General features: G+C 41.6%; 1 protein-coding gene across 1 annotated transcript in view; it reads left to right on the top strand.

Annotated features, from left to right (window-relative positions):
* TENM4 (teneurin transmembrane protein 4) overlaps positions 1-20,394 on the top strand; it is a 1,214,428-nt gene that overhangs the window by 938,222 nt on the left and 255,812 nt on the right. The window contains 2 exon segments of the mRNA XM_043992715.1: positions 1,784-1,998; positions 3,377-3,587. Of these exon segments, the coding sequence (XP_043848650.1) occupies positions 1,784-1,998; positions 3,377-3,587 (426 nt within the window).

Raw genomic sequence — 20,394 nt, 5'->3', positions numbered from 1 at the left:
TTTGTGACATTAGATAAATAATTTAAGTTCCCTGGGCCTCAGTTTCCTTATCTGTAAAATGAAGGGATTGGACAAGCTAGCTTCTGAGGTGTTCTTCCAGCTCCAGACCAGTGATCCTGTGGTTTCTCACTAGAGATTTGAATGCTCCATCAGAAGTCATGAAATCTGGATTTGACTGCTGGCTCAGCTGTGACATTGGGCTTCCCCTCTCTGAACCTCAGTCTCTTCCTCTGTTAAAGAGCTCTGGATTGGGATTCCAGAGAGACCCGGGTCCACATTTCACCCCTTAATGAATTTGTGACGATGGGCAAGTCACACAACTTCTCTGTTTGCTCATCTGTAAAATGGGGGCAATAACAGCTATAGAGTTGACTACGGTTTTATGGGGATCAGATGAGAGACAGTATATCTCAGGCCCTTTGTAAACCTTAAAGCAATATGCAAGCCTTAGCTATCATTATTGTTAATTGATAAAAATGGAAGGGGAAAGGTTTGACCATATGATCTCCAAGGATCCTTTCCACCTCCTGTAATGTACCTGCCTCTCCACTCCCCTCCCTCTCCCCATTTAACCCAAGACCTTGCCAGTGGAACTCTGCAGCATTTTATTAATTTACCATTCATCCCTTCCTACTTCAACAAAGTTATTGAATTTGCAGTCTTGCTTTGGCATGACCAGTTACTATTCTTGGTTCAGGGTGATTTGCTCATGACATGCCACCCACTCTAAAACTTATTATCAGTTGGAAATTTATTAATCACACCTATTCTCTTTCCTCCTGCTATTTTGAGTGTGTGCCTTTACAATATCACACACACACACACACACACACACACACACTGGTGTATAACAGCAAATTCTTATTTTTAGAATCAAAACATAACAAGATGTGGAGTTATGCAGTCAACAGATGGGCCTTGGGGAGGACCCATACCGCTTTGGAGACATGCGCGCGCATTCCTAGCAGAAGAACCTGAGCCAAGAAAGCACCACAAGGCGCCATGGCTTAGTAGGAAGAGCTCTGGATTGGGGGTTGAGAGTTGGCTTTCTGTCTTGGCTCCAACACTCCCTCCTTAGCTCTGTGATCCTGAGCAGTTCCATTCCTTCTCTGGGGCCCAGTTCCTTCATCTGTAAGATGGAGATCATGATAGCGTGGAGTCATGGACAGAAATCTGGACTCAACACTTCCTAGCCTTGTGAACCTGAATGGGTGTCTGAGCTTTAGTTCCCTCAAATGTAGAAGAGGTATTGATATTATCCACATCACTAGGTAGCTGTGAGGAAGGACCTCAACAAATGGAATCAGATTAAGTAGAGAAGACTAGTCCTGACCCTTCTTACTACCTCTGAGAGCTTGACCAAGTCCTCAAAGCACTGTTGAAATGACTGCTCTGATTATTGGATTTAGGGTCTGAAAATTCAGGTGCATCTCCTAGCTCTTGAACTGGCCAAATATGTGACATTGGGCAAATTGCTGAATCTCAGTTTCTTCATCTGGGAGGCAGGAGTAGTAATGTCTGTACTGGCTCAATTTGAAGGGTTACTGCATGGAAATCATGATAGAAATGAGAGTTATTATTATTGTTGTTAAAAAAAAAAAGAGAGAGTTGCAAATGTTTCAGCTCTCCATTTTAAGTGAAGGCCTTGGATACAGAACCATTCAGAAGGCCCTGAGCCAACTCTTCACAATCTGTATGCCCCAGGGTGCCTCATGTCTTCATTTGCTCCTGAGTTAATTAGACTTCTGTTGTTTTTGTTTCCCTCCCACCTCTGTCTTGTTAGGAAAGCCTAGTAGTTTCTTTCCAGAGGAGAGTTTTATCGACTCGGGAGAAATTGATGTGGGGAGACGAGCATCTCAGAAGATCCCTCCAGGTATTTTTTGGAGATCTCAGGTGTTCATAGATCACCCAGTGCATCTGAAATTCAACGTGTCCTTGGGAAAAGCAGCTCTAGTTGGGATTTATGGCAGAAAAGGCCTTCCTCCTTCACACACACAGGTAATCAGGAGTCTTCATCCATGCATTTCTTTCAGTCTGCTCGTGTCCAGGGGACTCTGTGTCATAACCAAGAAGCATTATTTATTTATTTACGTCAGCTAGAAGTAAACTTATTAATTTCATTATTTTGGACATGTGACTTCATCTATTGGCCTCCGTTTTCTCATCCAAAAAATGGAGTTGGACTAAATGACTTTGAAAGTTCCATCCAGCTCTAAAAGTCTATAATTCCAACTTCAAACATTATCTTCTCTTCCTTTACCTCCCACCATACCTGAAATCCCAAACTAGTAAGTCTTTTTTTTTAATCCCTGGAGATTTTTAAGCCTAGCTTCTCCCTCTCTTCTTCTTTCTCTTTCTTCTTTCTTGAATTCATCTCCCCTACAAAAAAAAAAAGGATATTTCATCCCTTTTATATTTTTTCCCTTGTGGACTTAGCAATTATCAATAAACACTTAAACCCAGAGAAGAACAAGAAAGGGATTATATACAAAACCTAACTTCTATTATATAAGTTTTATTTTTTAAAGTCTATATTAATTATTTAACAGTTTTGTCCAGTTTGTGCCCCCTTCTGAACTTCTTTTTGTTTTCCATTGAATTTTTAGAATGTTATATTCATGTTCTTTCTTCCTTCCTTTTTTCCTTCCTTCCTTCTTCCCCTTTCCTTTCTTTCTTCCTTTTCTTTCCCTTACTTCATTGTCATACCTCACAAACTTCCCCCTCCCCCTCCTTCATGCCTCCCTTGTAACAAATAAATATACTCAAGCAAAACAACAACAACAACAACAAACTACTTTGGCTATGCCCAAAAATGTATCTCTCATTCTACACTTCTGGTCCATTACATCACATGGGAGGCAAGTTTCATCATTGGTCCTTGGATGTCATGTTGGTCATTGCAGTGATTAAAATTATTAAATGTTTCAAAGTTATTTCTTTAACATTTAAAAAGAAAAGTTAAATTTAAAATTCAAAAAGAAAAAAATCTGTCCAGGATGGTTGACGTGTGTTCTAATTTAGAGGCAGAGTAAAAATGGATCATCCGGGTTATTCTAGCTCTGGAATTCAAGTGGTTATACTGTGCCCAACAATATAAAAATCAGCCACATACGTGGCAAGACAAGGGTGGAGGGCAGGGGATGGGGAGAAGAGAGAGAATACACGTATTCTGCATTCACCAGTGGACAAGATTCCCAAGAGAAATGCAGTTTGGGAAGTTTGTGTTGGTTAATCAACCATCAAATGGCATTAACCTCTTTCCCATCTTGGATTTCCTTGTATCCCTTATGTTAAAAACACAGGGCAGACATTTGGAAGTAACCTAAAACAGACTGCTGATTTTCTCCTTTCCCTTCCTTTTTGCTTTATTTCTTAGTTTGATTTTGTGGAGCTTTTGGACGGCAGGCGGCTCTTGACTCAGGAGGCGAGGAGCTTGGAAGGCCCTCAGCGTCAGTCCAGAGGATCTGCCCCTCCCTCCAGCCACGAGACTGGCTTCATCCAATATTTGGATTCTGGGATTTGGCACCTGGCTTTCTACAATGACGGAAAGGAATCTGAGGTGGTTTCTTTTCTCACCACTGCTATTGGTAAGAGAATTAATGATGATCGCCCTTCCCCATACTCATTTTGGTATCTCTGTGGTTATGTAGTTACATGAATGTTTTTACCATATCCATTGTGGTATGTAGACAGACAAGAGGGAGGCACAACTCTTCTCCATATTCTCATTGGTCATATCTGTGTGGATAGACATGAGGGATGAGTAGGAAATAATTTTCTCTGTGCCTACACTATTGTTTGTGTGAAAAGATGGGGCAAGTCTAGACACATTGACTTGGTTGTCTGTGTAGACAGAAAGATGGCTCAGATGTAGAGATGACCAACTACTTGGGTTGACCCCTTTTAAAATTATGGAAGGTCTCTACTCTCAACCCACTTCCCCGACCCTTTCTGTTTTCTCTCAATGGTAATTTACCCAGTCAGTTTTTTTTAAATTAATTTTATTTTTAAAATTAATTTTTTGTTTGGTGAACAAAAAAATCTATTTTCTCTTTCTCCTATCTTTCCCCACTGGAAAAGAAAAAAGGAAAATAAAAACCTAGTAGTAAATATGCACAGTCAAGCAACAGAAGTTCTTGGGTTGGCTGTGTCCAAACAATCTATGCAACATTGAGCCCATTCTGTCTCTGTCAGGAGGTGGCTTCATCATCAGTTCTTTGGAATCGTGGTTGGCCATTGTCTTGGTCATTATTCCTAATTCCTTCACAGTTGTTTGTTTTTATAATGTATGTCAGTTGTACTCCTGGTTCTGGCCCTTGTTCCTTACTAAGAAGTGGTACAACTGATGATTAGTAAGAGGACAGCTCAATCCACTGATCAGGGAGAAGAATGGAAAGATTGTATGTCCTATCAATCATTGCAGCTGAGGGGAGTATTCCAGCCACAGTTTAGGTGATCTTGAGGGAAGGGAATAAACGTTTATGTGGCACTTACTATGCGATGGGCCCTGTGCTAAGCACATTACAAATGGTATCACCTTTGATCTTCTTCTTTGAGTCCATAGGGAAACAAGGGCTAGTTGCAGAAGAAAGACCAGTGAGCTTGATTCTCTCTTCTGTTCTGCCCTTATTACAGCAGAGCGAGAAAGAAAATAAAACAAACAGGACAGTATCACAATCATTTAAATCCTACTAATTGGAGAGCATCGTTGTAGCTCTGATGAGGTGCCAAGTTGAGCTAAATAAATACATCTTTGTTTCCTTTAAAACATGACTCAAGCATCACCCCCTACAAGAAGCCTTCCCTGATTCCACTAGATGGTTCTCCTTCCTATGCCCTTAACCCTGCCAAATTATTTTGTATTTATTTTATATGTCTTTTGTATTGGAAGAGAGACCAGGTAGTATAGTGAATAGGTAGAAAACTGGCTTCTCTCCCCTAGGTTCAGATTCTGCTTTGAACCCAGGCAAATCAGGTCACCTCTTAGTACCGCCCCCCTACCCCCCCCCCCCCGCCCAGGCAATAGTCTTAGATGATAAATTATTGAGAAAACTCTGATTGCTTTAGTAGAAGTGGAGTCACCAATAGGCATTCATAAGCATATTTTTATTGACTTCTGTTTGCATGTTATTTCCTTCCCATCAAATGGAAGCTCTGTGAGTCCTGTCTTATTATCCCTGGCAACTAGCAAAATGCCTGACACATAGCAGGCAATTAATATAATCTTGTTGAATTTAAATGAATTGAATTGAAGGAGCAGTAGGGATACAGAACATCCATACAGAGAGCTGTAATGCACAGATTGGTGATAATGTACAGTACCTAATAAAGTAAAACCAAAATTAGCCAGGATACTAAGGGAATAGGCTTCTGATTAATTACATTTTCCACTTCACTTAAAGCTACCAGAAACTTTTTTTTTGCTTCGACTCTTTGCATAAAAGACTTCTGACATATTAATAGGTTTTCCTGACTTAGTAAATAGAGTAAAATGAGCATGTGAGGTGTTTTGTTTTTTTTTTCTTGGATGATGAAGGATTATGGAATCTTAATTCTGTATGTCAACCAGCACTGCCTAGGACTCTAGATGCAAAAGTTAGACAGACTAGGTTCATAGCCTGGGAAATTGGGAGGCAGGGTAGCACACTGGGAATCCCTGAATAAGGAGTCAGGAAATCTGGGATTCAGTCTTGGCTATCCTGTTGTATGATGTTGGATAAGATGTTTCTCCTTCTGGCTCAGTTTCCTCATCTGTACAATGAAATATTTGGATTAGGTTATCCCTAAAGGCCCCACTAGATGTGATATTCTGTGTTCTGGGGTCCTTTCTAGCTCTGATAATCTATGATCTCATGCTTACTGACTAGGGTCTATAATGTACTCTGAGAGTTGATTAAAAAAAAATACTAGCTATTGGGTTGCTCTCGTCCTTATGCTATCCATTTTGCTCTCCTTAAAACCAGGTGTAGAAAACATTCCAGTGGAATTCAAGGAATTGAATTATTCAGTTCAATTTCAATTAGTCAATCAATAAACATTTATTAAATACCTACTGTATGCCAGGTATTATACTAAGAAATAAGGATACAAATTTTAAAAAAGAGAATCCTTGGGGCAGCTAGTTGATGCAGTGGATAGAGCACCGGCCCTGGAGTCAGGAGTACCTGAGTTCAAATCCGACCTCAGACACTTAACACTTACTAGCTGTGTGACCCTGGGCAAGTCACTTACCCCCAGTTGCCTCACTTAAAAGAAAAAAAGACAGTCCTTGCCCTCAAGGAACTTACAATCTAATGGGAGAAAACAATATACAAAATGAAGCTGAAAAGGTGAGGAGGGAATGGAGAGAGAAGCTAGCTACCTGAAGGTAAGGTGGAAGCATCAGAGAAGTCCCAAAATAGAGAAGCCAGGTGAGAATTCAGTTCAAATTTTTATTAGGCGGTTAGATGTGTCCCAGCTGAATAAAATTTTACTCTGTTTACTCATTTGTTTTCTTCTCTCTTCACTATGGTATAGGGGTTCAATAAATTCAATTCAGTAAACATTTATTAAGCACCTACTATGTGCCAGGCACTGTGCTAAGTGCTGTGCTTGGTTCAGGCAAGACAGTGGCTAGACTCTTTCAGGTGCAGGTGAAAGTGAGCTTGGCCTTTTCTTTTTTCTAGGCTCCCAATGCTAATTATGCCAGCCAGAAGACTCTTTCCAGTTCCCCTGCTCCATTCCCCCAATAAGCCCAGAGCCACAACCCCCTCCTTGTGAATGGGATGCACTTAGGCTCCTAAAAATTTTGGAGTAGAAATGGGTTCCCTGATAGCATTATAACACTCATAGATTCTATTTCTAAAGCTCTTTAAGGTTTATCATTTTATCATTTTCTTCATAAGAACTCTGTGAGATGGGTAGTCCAAATTTTGTTATTCCCAAGTTATAGATGGGGAAATTGAAGTTCAGAGAAGTGGGACAGCTAATGTAAGGTCACACAGCTAATAATAACAATAATAATAAATCAGAGATCCCACTTTAAACCTGCTTCTCATGAATCCAAGTATGGGGCTCTTTATCTCATGCTACATTTAGTTCTTTACAGTTTACATAAGTTACATTATCATTGTGATGTTGGTCATTAAGTGTAGTTTTGCTTGCTCCTAATTGCCATGCTTACAATTCCTATAGGTGGTCAATCAGTGGATAAATACATATTGGTGTGTGCGCTTCAGTCTTGACAGCCAAATACCTAAACTTCCAAAGGCATGGCTGAACTGAGAAACACAGATTAATGAATGACTTACAGAATTATGCTTTTTGAAAATTAAAAAAAAATCCTCCAAAGCAATTTCATATGGTAAGAAGAGCCTAGGACTTTGAGCCCTAAGACCTTTGTCACCTAGGGCCTATTAATCATGGGCAAGTAATTTCAATTTTCTGGGTCTCATTTTCCTTCTCTGTAAAGTAAGGGGGTTGGGTGAGATGATCTCTCAGGTGCCTTCAACCTCTAACATCTTTTATGCCAAGATTATGAGTTAAATCCTGACTTGCTGCCTTGGTAACATTGGGGAGATTATTTTACCTTCTGGGCTATAGTTTTCTTATATCTCTCACACAAGTGTTTTTTTTTTTTTTTTAGTGAGGCAATTGGGGTTAAGTGACTTGCCCAGGGTCACACAGCTAGTAAGTGTTAAAGTGTCTGAGGCCGGATTTGAACTCAGGTACTCCTGACTCCAGGGCCAGTGCTGTATCCACTGGGCCACCTAGCTGCCCCTCACACAAGTGTTCTTAACCCTGTGTCCATCATTTGGCAGTGTGGGGAAGCTTGTGGACCCTTTCTCAGAATTGTTGGTTGATGGTTGTCCTTCATGCTTGGAGAGGACCAAAATTACATCAATACGTTGGGGTCAAGGCACAGTGTGTCTGACTGTGGCTGATCAGACCAATATGAGCTCAGAATGCTCTACCACAGGTTGGGCACAAATAACTCACATGAACATTTGGAGTGGAGATGTCTCTAAATTGGTGCATATCCTATTTTCAATGTATAAAATACATAGGATTATAAAGGAAAACAATAGTATTAAAATACAGTTATTAAAAAAAATAAGTTCTCATACCCTGGGTTAAGAACTTTTTGTTCTAAGGTAAAAGAATACTATTTGTAAATCACTTACCACCTAATAGGCACTTAATATATGTTTACTTGCTTTTCCTTTCCCCCTTAAAGTTCTATGGCTCTATGGTCCTTTTATTAAAACAACTGAGTAAAAGTATGGGAAAAAATTAGTATGGCATTAAGGGAACATACATACACACATGCATACTTATGACTATATACATAGCCATATAAGGGATGCCCAGTAGAGGACAAGATGAAAACTATACACTCCTAGGTACAATCTGGCATCCTCCTCACTCATCTTCAGTTGTTATCAACTTTGGTGGTTTCTCTAAGGTTTGAGCAGCTCTTGTCATCAAGATCAAACATTTACTGAGTGCCTTATTCTCTTTGGATGCTTTGAAGGAGACAAAGGAATATAAGACACAGTCCCCGCTCAGATAGAGCTTACAGAGTAGCCTAACTGTGATACGAAAGGATACGTGATCAGTTGTTGTTAGTTGTTCCAGTCCGGGCTGACACTTCATGACATGATAAGTGAGTTAGTTCAAAAACAAATTGCTCTGTGAGGCCTGGAGGAGAGATGGTGACAGGGAAGAGATATCCTTCCAAAGCCAGGGGATTAATGAAGCCTTCCTAGAGGTTGAGTTTAAATAGAACTTTAAAGGATGAGTAGAAATTCGGGGGGCACATGATATCCACACAGTGGATAAAGCACTGGCCCTGGATTCAGGAGGACCTGAGTTCAAATGTAGCCTCAGACACTTGACACTTACTAGTTGTGTGACCCTGGGCAAGTCACTTAACCCTCACTGCCCCACAAAAATAACAACAACAAATTCTGCAGGTGATGGAGGCAAGGGGGAGGAGTTTCCAGTCATGGAAAACTACAGGAGCCAAAAAAAAGGTATGGAGGGAAAAAAGGTGTAGTTGGGGAACAAAAAAAACCATTCAGTTTGACTGAACCAGAAAGTACATGGAAGTAACATGAGATACAAACATAAAGTTCCAACTTGACTTGAACTTCCCTTGTCCTGTCTGGACTCATCTGCCAGGTTCGCATGAACAGCTCTTGCCAGTGACATCTATATACCATAATGAAAGTGGTGAACTTACCCTTTCTGCTGTCCATTTTGCTCATCCCTAACTGATGAATCTGTGGACCTGCTCTTGTCACATCTGGGTTTTCTCAGCTTTAATCCTCTTGCTTCTTTCAGAAGATTCTATTAGGATACCCTCTATGCTTGGTGTCCTAGAATAAGCACTGGATTAAGAGGCAGACACGGGCTTGAATCTCAACTCTGCCATTTGTTAAATGCGTGACTCCTGGTGAAGATCTCATTTTCCCCATCTGTAAAATAAAGGAATTAGACTAAATAGAGCCTCATATTTGCACCATTCCTTGTTTTATAAACAGCTTTCTTCACATCAACCATGTGATGTTGGGAGCACATGTTTCATTATCCTAATTTTACAGGTGAGAAGACTGAGGTTCTATGGGGTTAAGTCCATTAATGCTTATTTTTATTCACAGGATTAATGTCTCTGATCATATCAGTCTTTCAGGAAGCACCTCTGTGTCAGACACTGTTTTAGGCTCTAGAGAAAAAAAAAAACAAAAACAAAAAACAAAAAACAAAAACAAAACAAAACAAAAAAAACCCACACAAACAAACTGGTTCCTGTCCCTGAGAAGTTTGCATTTTAGCATAAGAAACAATGAGCCCACATGAAAGTAACTGTGAATTGTAGAAAAATAAATATGAGGTAATTTTATTGAGAGGCCCTGCCATCTTTGCAGGGTGAGGAAAGGCCTCACATAGAAGGTGGCATTGATAAGTTTAGTGATACATGTGTAATTTGATAGATTTGCTATTTAAAGGGGGGGAATATCACTAGCACCAGCACTTTCTCATAGTACCCTATTCACATCATACTGAAGCAACAGGGTGGCCCATTCCAGGTAGATAAAGTGCTGGGCCTGGAGACAGAAAGACTTGAATTCAGATTCCATCTTATATACTTCCTTAGCTGTGTGGACAGTTATCCATCTCAGTTTGCTCATTTGTAAAATTGGGAAAATAATAGTGCTTACCTCCAATGTGTTATTGTAAAGATAAAATAAAATAATATCTGTAAAGCACTTTGAGAATTTAAAGCACTATATAAATGCTAGCACTAATAATAATAATAGTAATTGCTCACATTTCTGTAGTGCTTACTATATGCCAGGCACTGTGCTAAGCACCTTATAATTATTATCTCATTTGGTCCTCACATCAACCTTGGAAAGTAGGCACTATTATTTCCCCCATTTTACAGATGAGGAAACTGAGGCAAGAGGGGTTACATGACTTGCCCAGGATCACACAGTTAATTCGTGTCTGAGACCAGATTTGAATTCAGGTTTCCTGATTCTAGGCCAAGTACTCTATCTGTAATCATCATTACTAGTATTTGAAATGCAATTTGAGAGACCCTCAGTTGGCAAATTTCTTTGTAAAGGACCTGACAAGAAATTATCAATTCATGTATTTAGAATTGGAAGGGACCCTAGAGTTAATCTAGCCCAACCTCTTCATTTTACACTGGTCCTCTATAATCTGGCTCCCTTTTCACCTCACCACCCCACTCCTGGAAAGTCACAGGCTTTAGCACTGTGAAAAACTTTTCCCAATGAGCCATCCTGATACTGATGTTATAGAGGGGGACTGTGCTGCCCATACACACTCATGAGCTTGCCTGGATTACCCATTCCCCCTCCCCTTGCACCATCAGCACCTATGATCTCTGCAGAACCTCAGACTATAGTAACCAGTTCTGTCCAAGATGCTCCAGGGAGGCCTATTCTGTCCCCTCCTTTTAAAGATGAAAGCCATGGGTAGGAGGACCATTGCATTCAACTTGACTGGCTCCAGCTGCTTTCAATAGTCAACACATTGGAAGGTTTGGTAAACAAGGTGGAAACCTCTGGAGGTGATCTCCAGTATAAGCAAGTGGTTTTATCTTTACTCTTAGTCTCACTGCATTTCTTTCTCCCCATGATGCAGACGTTGGAAGGCATCACTTCTTGGAATGTGTTTCCATTTATACATTAGGTTGAGGTACAAGTGATGACGCGACAGAAGCCCAGAGATGTTGAGTGATCTGTTCCAGGTCACCAAGCTAGTAAGTGTTGGAACCAGGATTTATAAACTGGATGAAGCTATCAGTGAATGTTTGAAACCTTAGAGAGAATCTTTTCTTTTTCTTTTTTTTTTTTTTTTTAGTGAGGCAATTGGGGTTAAGTGACTTGCCCAGGGTCACACAGCTAGTAAGTGTTAAGTGTCTGAGGCCGGATTTGAACTCAGGTACTCCTGAATTCAGGGCCGGTGCTCTATCCACTGTGCCACCTAGCTGCCCCAGAGAGAATCTTTTCTAACCTCATTTGACAGGTGAGGAAACTGAGGTTCAGCAGAAGATAGAGATTTCTCTAAGGCTCTAACAGAGACTCAGACCTTGTTTGGGTGTGCTGTTTCCATTGCCCAGTTCCACCTCTCTGAATGTGAGCTACTGATATTGTTGGATGAGATGTGGGGGATACGTGGACAGCCCAAGAGCAGAAACAAGGAAATTGGGCACAGAGAAATTCTCATTAAAAATGTAGGCTATAGCATTGTTATTTATTCTTTTTTGAAAAATCCCACCCTCCTAAGCCCCCACAATCATTATGTAATAGGTTCATTTTATTTTCTCTCATGCAGAACCATTCTGGGTCCAGGGCTGCCATTAGTCCCTCTCCCCAAAGAGGTGTTGGTGTCGAGTCTCAGCTGTCTGCTGTAGTTACCTGAGAACCGGGAGTTGTAATTTGTCTTGGCAGGTTAATTAAAAGTTTAGGTCTAGTTCTAGTGGAGTCATTATGGTCCCAATATATAGTTTTCCTCCTCAAGTTTGCTTCATGCATACAATGGAACCTGACCCATCGTGAAACTGCATTCCAAAATTCAGTTTAAGCAGATCTCAGCTGTCAGAATCAGAGGTATTCGTGTCTGTTTGTAATTAAGTAACAGGAGAAATAATTGTGTTTAATTTAACAAATGGAGATGTTGTGTGTGTGTGTGTTTTTCCTTTTCCTCCATCTAATTCAGTCCAGCTGATGATTTTAAATTAAATGAGTTTGCCTTTCTCTATGAAAAATCTGAAAGCACTTTCCAAAGGATATATGTCAATATATACAAACACGTTCATACATAGCCCGTGTTTGCAAAGCATTCTGTGACTGGGATGAATCTCTACACATTCATTCATTCATTCTGGGAAGCATTTAAGATCGAAGGATTTCAAGGAAAAAGGGACCTTAGAGAAGATCTAGTTTCATACTCCCATTTTAAAGATGGGATAACTGAGAACTAGAAAAAGGAACACAGCTTCCTTAGTTTCCCTTGCTACTCAGCTACTCAGAGACCCTGGCTTCTGTGAGATGCCTTCCCCAGACTCTTTCCTCTGAGATGGCTCTTTATTTACATTGTATGCATCTTGCATGCAGCAAGTTATTATTTTGCATGTTTGTGTTTCCCAGTAAATCGTGAGCTCCTTCAGGGCATGGACAGAACTTTTGTCTTTACTTGTATTCCTGGCGTAGCAGAGTTCCTGGAACGTAGTAGGTTCTTATTAAATAGTGCTTCTAATGTGCTGTAATGATTGGAATGATGCCACCTGCTAGAGAGTTACTGTAGGAAAGCTCTGCCATGAGGAGAAGGTGTCTGAGGGCAAGCCTTATTCTTGGTTCTGGGGGAATGTAAAAAGTTTTGCTAAGACCCCTGGCCTTTGGCCTCTTCCCTCATGGAGCATACAGTCCAATGGAGGATGGGAAACAGACAATTATCACACACAATATCACATTCTAAGGGTACAACATGAGGCCTCTGCAAGGTTTGAGGATGAAGGCACTTCCTAATTTGGAAGAGATAGCATTCGATGCCCTTGAACCCCATTATCTGACATGTAGAGCAAAATAAGGCAAGCCCTTGAGAAAGAATATTCTTTACGGTGTGGAAGGATCAGTTCTAGAGTGTTTCAGTGAGATCTCTGAGCTCCTACTGCCAAGGACTGTTGCTGTTCAGTCATTTTTCAGTCATGTTTGATTTTTTGTGACCCTCCCCCCCATTTGGGGGTTTTCTTGGCAAAGAGTCTGGAGTCATTTACCATTTCCTTCTCCAGCTCATTTTACAGATGAGAAAACGGGGTAAACGGGGTTAGGTGACTTTGCCCAGGGTCACACAGCTGATGTCTGAGGTCAGATTTGAACTCAGATCTTCCTGATTCTAACCCAGTGCTCTATCCACTATACCACCTAGCTGCCCCCTCCTGTCCCCTCTATATTCCCCTACATTTTCCCACTTGCTTGCCTTTGCTCATGCTGTTGGTCATGCCTAGAATACCCTCCCCCTTCCTCCATGTCTAGCCATGTTTGGACACTGAATTCATATAACTACCTCTTACAGGAATGTAGTCCTCATAATCACGGAGGACTCCCCCACCCCCAGCCTCCACTTCACCTAACACTTTGCTTCTACCATTTTAATGAGCTTATCCAACATTCCTTCCCACTTTAGTCATTTGTATCTCCTGTATCCCCGTACCATGCCTTTGGAGCTTCCCCAGCTTGAGTGCAGTAATCTACACACAGGTGATTAATAAATTGGGGGGCGGGGGTTGTACTAGCTAGAAGCCCTTGGGTTTGGGCTCAGGTTTGGAATATGAACCGCCATTCAAGGACCTGCTTAGCTAGGTGCAGTAAAGGCCCATGAACAACTTAGCTTCAGGGCAATACAGGAGGAACTCAAATAGGCTCTGCCAGGTTGTGATTCACATCAGCAACCGGCTCTCCCACATCAGTGAGATCACAGGCTATTGAAGTAACGAGTCGAGAGAGGATCCTTCTGTTTAAACTCCCTAAAAAAGAATCTCCAGCCCATCCTTTTTGTATCTGTACCAAAATGCAACTGGTACAGAAAATATTTATATATATATATATATATATATATATATCAAGAGCATTTGGGAAATAATTAGAATGATCTGTGATGTTATCACTATGAGTCCTTTCTGCAACATCTAGGTCTTTTAAAGGATGATTAAGCAAAATTTAGGTGGATCTGTTATCTTCTTGATGCAGGTATCCCCTTTCAACAATGGCAATCCCCTGCAGTAGTACAGCTAATCGAGTACACGGGGCTCCCCAGTCCTCTTCAGCTCTCATGTGTCCTATAAATCTGCCACAGGGAACTTCCCTCTGCATCTCTGGAAATTTAGTGGATATTGAGAAAACACATCTCATCACTAGTGGATATTACATGTAGACCCTAGGACAGGGACCCATACATGGTATCTCTTCCCTAGTGAATGACACACTCCCTCAAAAAACAAACACAAGACTATAGTAGCCTGGTGAATGGCACACACCTCTGTATGTATCATCGCCATATATTGGATGAATTGGCTTGATTTAAGAAGAGTGGATATTTTGCACGTGTTCTTAAAATGTAACAAGTTACAGTTGTATGTTTGGGCTTCATATAGCATGCTGTCTTTTAATGTAAGTTGACATTCCAGCCAATATGGACACACGCACAAGGCTGGCAGAGACACATTATGATCCAAGGCATGAAATTACAGACATGCCACAGAAATGGATCACGTTACCAAGGAAGGGAAAAGGAAGGAAGGGGACTCCTTGTTAATAAACAGAGAGATGGGGAATCATGATGTGGAAACTACCCCATATTTTCCAGGATATCTCTTCTCTTCTTTTTGTAACAACTTGCCCAGTTGAATGAAAAACCACATGTCCCAATTTAGCACCAATGTAGCCATTTAGCATCCAAAAAAGAGTGACCAGCATGGTGGAGAAGTTGGATACTGTGTTGTATGGGTATCATTAGAAGAAACTGGGAGTGTTCAGAAGAAAAGACTTAAGAAGGGACATGGTCACAGTCTTCAAAGCAAAACTGCCCAGTGCCCCTGAACCAGATTTAAATATCACTGTGAAATGTTTAACAAAATGAATAAAATACAGTGCAACATAGATAATGTTCATTTGTGGTTTTCTAAGTCACTATACTCTGGCAGGCAGATATTCATTTCTATACCACTACCTTAGAGGATGAGATTTAGGTGGACAAGACCATAATTCTGATGAGGATTATGATCAGCTAATGCCATCTACTAGCATAGCTATAGAGAGTCAGGTCTCAAGAAGGTTAGGACCATGCATCGAATCACCAGACTAGCCTATGATATCACAGGAGGACTAGGAAAATGCCTATACACCTTGCCAGATAATGATACTAATATTGACCCTCATTGAATGTACTTATAAAAGTCAGTCATTCAATAAGCATTTATTAAGCACCAAAAGGGGAAAAAAAAGGAAAAGGGATTAAATTTGATCTGCTCTGACCCAAAAGGGCCAGTAGAAGAAGCAAAGAGGCAAGCACAGATAAAATAAGCGTTAGAGATGTCTAAAAGTATAATGACCTCTTCAGAAGTTAGGGTTCTTTCCCTCACTGAAAAGTCGTTAGGCTGAGTGACTGACCACTTGTCAGGGAAGTTGTAAGGAAATTTACTGATGTCCATAGACAGATTGGCCTCAAACACCTTTGAGGTCACGTCTGCCTCCGAGATTCTGCCATTCTGTTCATTAACAATGGAAGCTGCTGGTACTTTTTCTTCTTCTACTAGGTAAGCAGTAAGACTTGCATGATGGTGTGTGCCCAGAACTGGAATATTCTGGGGTTTTTGTTTGTTTGTTTGTTTTTGGTCGGGGCAGTGTTGGTTAAGTGACTTGCCCAGGGATCGCAGCTAGTAAGTGTCAAGTGTCTGAGGCTGGATTTGAACTCAGGTCCTCCTGAATCCAGGGCCAGTGTTTTATCCACTGCTCCACCTAGCTGCCCCCTGGAATATTCTGCTTTACAAAAAAAAATGGGAATGTTGAGATAGAGCTTTGGAATTTGGTGGGAAAATGGAAAAGATGCAGTTGGCTGTGATGACCTTTTTGATCATCTCTTTCCACAAAAGGCAGTCTTATTCTCTTCATATAACACATTCAGATTTTCAAGCTTTCCTTGGCTTTATGCTTATCCTCTCTGGATCTCAGAGGAAAAGATAGTTCAGACATCACAGAAAACACAGAGGTATTCCCCAGAATCTCTTACCTTAAGGGATAGTTTGCCCTCATGATGGGTCTTCCCTTGCTATTCTGGGCTTGATTAGTAGACAACAGGCCTAATTTCCAAAGAGCCCAGGCTTAAGGATTCTCACATGATGTCTCAGGGAATAATGGAAAAAGCTCTCCACACAGAGTTGGGAGACTGACATTGGAGTGCTGACTCTGTGATTTAATTGCTGTTTGTCCTCCATAATATCTCTGAGCCACAGCTTCCTTGTTGGTAAGATGAGGAGGAGAATACATGCACCTACTACCTTACCAAGTGCTTGTGAGGGATTGCTATTGTTACCAATTGTTCACTCAGCATCTGCTTTCTACTTTACTGAATTGATATTCTCTCTGTATTTTAACATCCTATGTTCTAAGCCCTTCCCAGCTGATGTTCTGTGTTCTAAGGCCCCTCCCAACTCTGATGTTCTGTGTTCTAACAGCCCTCCCAGCTCTGACATTCTGTGTTCTAAGTCCCCTTCTAGATCTGATATTGCACATTCTAAGTTCCTTCCAGATATGATATTATATGTTCTAAATTCCTTTCTAGTTCTAGCATTCTGTGTTCTAAAGGCCCTTCCAGCATTACCATTCTGTATTTTAATGTCTTTTCTATCCCTGTAGGTAACTGGGCCCACAGAGCAGCAGCAGCAGCAGGATAGAAAGGGTTAATAGTTAAAGATGGTAAATCCAAAGATTCTCAACACCTTGTTTGACTGTGAAGCTTTTTTTTTCCCCCAGACACAATTTCTGAGGGTCACCAAGATTGTTTTCTCTGTGATTTTCGAAGGACCTTGGGACAGCATTGTTTTTGTGTATTTATTGCATTTATCAGCCAGTGGCCATTCATTAGCTTCTAAGTGCATTTGCAAGTATCCAGGATGAAACATCCCTGACATGATATACTCTAATTTGTGTCAAAGCATGTGCTACTTCAGGAAAAAAAGACAGGGAGAGAAGTGATTGAAGAGTAATTTCCAGTTTTTAATAAGGCTCCCTCCCCTCCCCCTTCCTTTGAATTACAGTGTAAGACATGACAAAGGGATGGAGAATCGAGGTCTCTCAATAATAAATTAACCTTCTTGTAAATGACATTGGCAGCACTTTCTGAAATCCCTAATAGAAAGCCTTCTCTGCAAAAGCGCCCTGTGAATTCACCTCTGCCTGGTAGTGCTGATTTATTCGGAGCACCTCGCTGTAAGTGGAACAAAATAGGAGGCCAAGGGAGAGCTGGAGTCAGCACATCCGAGACGGAGCGTGTGGCCAAAAATCTGTTCTATGGAAGAGAGGAGCAGCTGAGCCGCAGCCAGCAGAGCCTGCAGAGTCAGAGGCAAAGTCAGGCAGCAGCTGGTGCTGCCCCCGGGCTCCAGACAGCTAGGATGGACAGGGTCTGCTCCAGTAACTGCGAGGGAGGAAGAGCCGCTCCACATCCCCAGACAGACCAGAAGTTGTGACAGTTCTACCCCACAGCCTGTTTCGTGATCTGCCTGTTGACTTTGGGCAGAGATCTGAGTCAATGTGCATCCAATAGCATTCAGACTCAGTAGTCTCTTCTTCCTCATCCTCACTGCAGATCACAGAGAGATACTAACATGCTGTTCAGCCTCATGGAAATCACCCTCCTTCCCCTCTCTAGGCTAAAATTTCTCCCAGCTCTCTTAGGCAGTCAGCAAATCAATCCAGAAGCATTTATTAGGCACCTACTGTGTGTCGGGCAGCAAGATAAGTTCCGGAATACAAGGAAAGCCAAAGGGCAGTCCCTGCTCCCAAGACCTCACAGAATAATGTGGGAGACCCCATGGAAACAACTCTGTCTAAACAATACAGAGACAGGGAAGAGAAGGGAGAGATTTCTAGGCAAAGGGGGAACACCAGGGACCACTCACTCCAGAGTCAGGAGATAAAATGTCTTGTTCAAGGTACAACAAGAAGACCTGTGTCCCTGGATGGCACTAGAAGAGAGGGGAGTCAGGTGTAAGAAGACTCGGAAGGTAGAAGGGGAAGATTTCATTCTAAAACAAGTGCTTTTGCCCTCCTCCAAATAGAATGTAAACCCCTTGAGGCCAGACACTTTAATTTTGTTTTTTTTTATATTCCTGGCATTTAGCACAGTACCTGACACCTAGTAGGTGTTTCATCAATGCTTGGTGATCATGTTTTCTGTTCCAAGGTCCCTTTCAGTTCTTACACTTTAGATTCAGCTTGATTCATTCAGTTCTCACCTCACATTTTAGATTCAGAATATTCTAATGCGGTAGAAAATTTTATGTTCTAACTATTCAGTGTTCCATATTCACACTATTCTACTGTTCAGTGCTATTTGTCCCAAGGTCCTTTCTAGCTCTAACGCATGTTTTAAGGTCCTTTCTATCCCCAACCTTCTCTGTTTTTTAGACCTCTTCCAACCATAACAGTTTATGATTCATAACATCACTATGTATTATTTGGACCAATTTTGATGTCTCATGGCTTCAGAAATGGGGCACCAGAGAAGGGAAAGTGACTTACCACAAATCACATAGTAAATGAGGAGCATGCTCAGTATTAGGACCTGCTGGCCTCTGGAATCTAGAACCAGGTTGTTTGTTTTTTATTCACTGCTCTAATCTCCCAAACCTGGATTGATTCTTCTTGGCTCCTGTTTTTAATAGAGATCGATAGGGATTCTTGTGGGTTAAAGGAATAGAATTTTTAAAGAAAGGCTGATTCTGAGAGCAAGTCAGTGAGGTTATGCTGCATAGAATATGCTTTCCGTTTGTGGTTGGACTGTGGGAGAAGCTTTAAAAACATTTTATCCTTGGGCTCTCCCTAGGCAGGCTTCATGCCGTGCGCTTGGTTCTCTTTCAGATATGTAGCTCTTTTGAACTTAAAAATCCTGGCCTATGGTGGTCCGTGAGACAGCTGTCTTCCTGGGGAGGACCAGAGCGAGAGGCATCCTGGCTGGGGTCATTGAAAGACTGGGATCCAGGAGCCCCAGTTAAGGCCTTTTCCTGCTGCCTGACGATAGACAGGCTCAATAATCTCTTTGGGTCTCAGTGTTCATCATCTGTAAAATGAGAAGGTTGACTTGGTCACCTCCAAGGGCCCCCTCAGCATTAAATCCTCTCATTTAGCATGGTAAGAGTTGATGTCTTAGAGGCCCCATTATTTGCAGCACTCTCTTATTGACTCAAAGGCCTACATGATTTCTCCTAATTAGATACCAGCTTCTGGGCAATGAACATAGGGAAGCAGATTCATAGAGAAGAAAGTGTTGGATTTCGGGTTGGAGGAGCCAAGTCCAAATCCCAAGTCCTAACACTCCTTCTGTAACCTTAGGCTGCTTCTTTATCCATCTCACTGGGTCTAAGGGGGCTAGACTAGAATATCATTAAGTTCTCTTCCTGCTCCAAGTACAGGGCCTTGTGAACATCCTTCTGTGACCTGGGACTGTTTTCTGGGAGTGCCCCTAATCATCTTGCACTGAGTAGGGGAATGGGATGGAGAATCCCCTATTACCTCCATCCTCCCTGAGAAAACAGGAGGGTAGGGAGCTGGAATTTTAAGATATTTGTTCTGGTTAAGTGTGAGGGACTTAATGATTTAAAGGGGAGGTCTAGGAATCACGTTCCCACTAGAATGCACAGGGCCACATCGTATAAGAGATGAAGAGACAGAATTGTGGAAAGAGCAAGGGTTTGGGAATGAAAAGTCCTCGGCCCAGCCCCGACTAGCTGTGTATTCTGGATTCTCCAAGTCTATGATGCGTAACATCCCTGTGTACTGTTTGCTGACCACTTGAAAGGCCAAGTTCTTTTCCTTGGGAAACAAGGTCACTGACTTGCCCAAGATCACCCGACCTCATAGTAAGGATGCCTAGGACTAGAACCTTGCTCTCCTGACTCCATCACAGGAGTACTTTCTCCCCATTGTACGAGTGTCTCTAACTTGGGTTCTGCTTAGTTCCTGTTTTTATTAGGAATCAGTGGGATTCCTGTGGGTTAAAGAAATATACCTCCCCCGCCCCAGTGGCTAATTATACCTTGTCTAGGCCTCAGTTTCCTTCTCTCTAAAATGAGGGTAAGAGTCCTTCTGGCTCTGAATCCTGTGA

Source organism: Dromiciops gliroides, chromosome 3 (assembly GCF_019393635.1).
Source record: "Dromiciops gliroides isolate mDroGli1 chromosome 3, mDroGli1.pri, whole genome shotgun sequence".
In the NCBI taxonomy this organism is placed as follows: Eukaryota; Metazoa; Chordata; class Mammalia; order Microbiotheria; family Microbiotheriidae; genus Dromiciops; species Dromiciops gliroides.
This window is presented reverse-complemented; position numbering and strand designations above follow the sequence as displayed.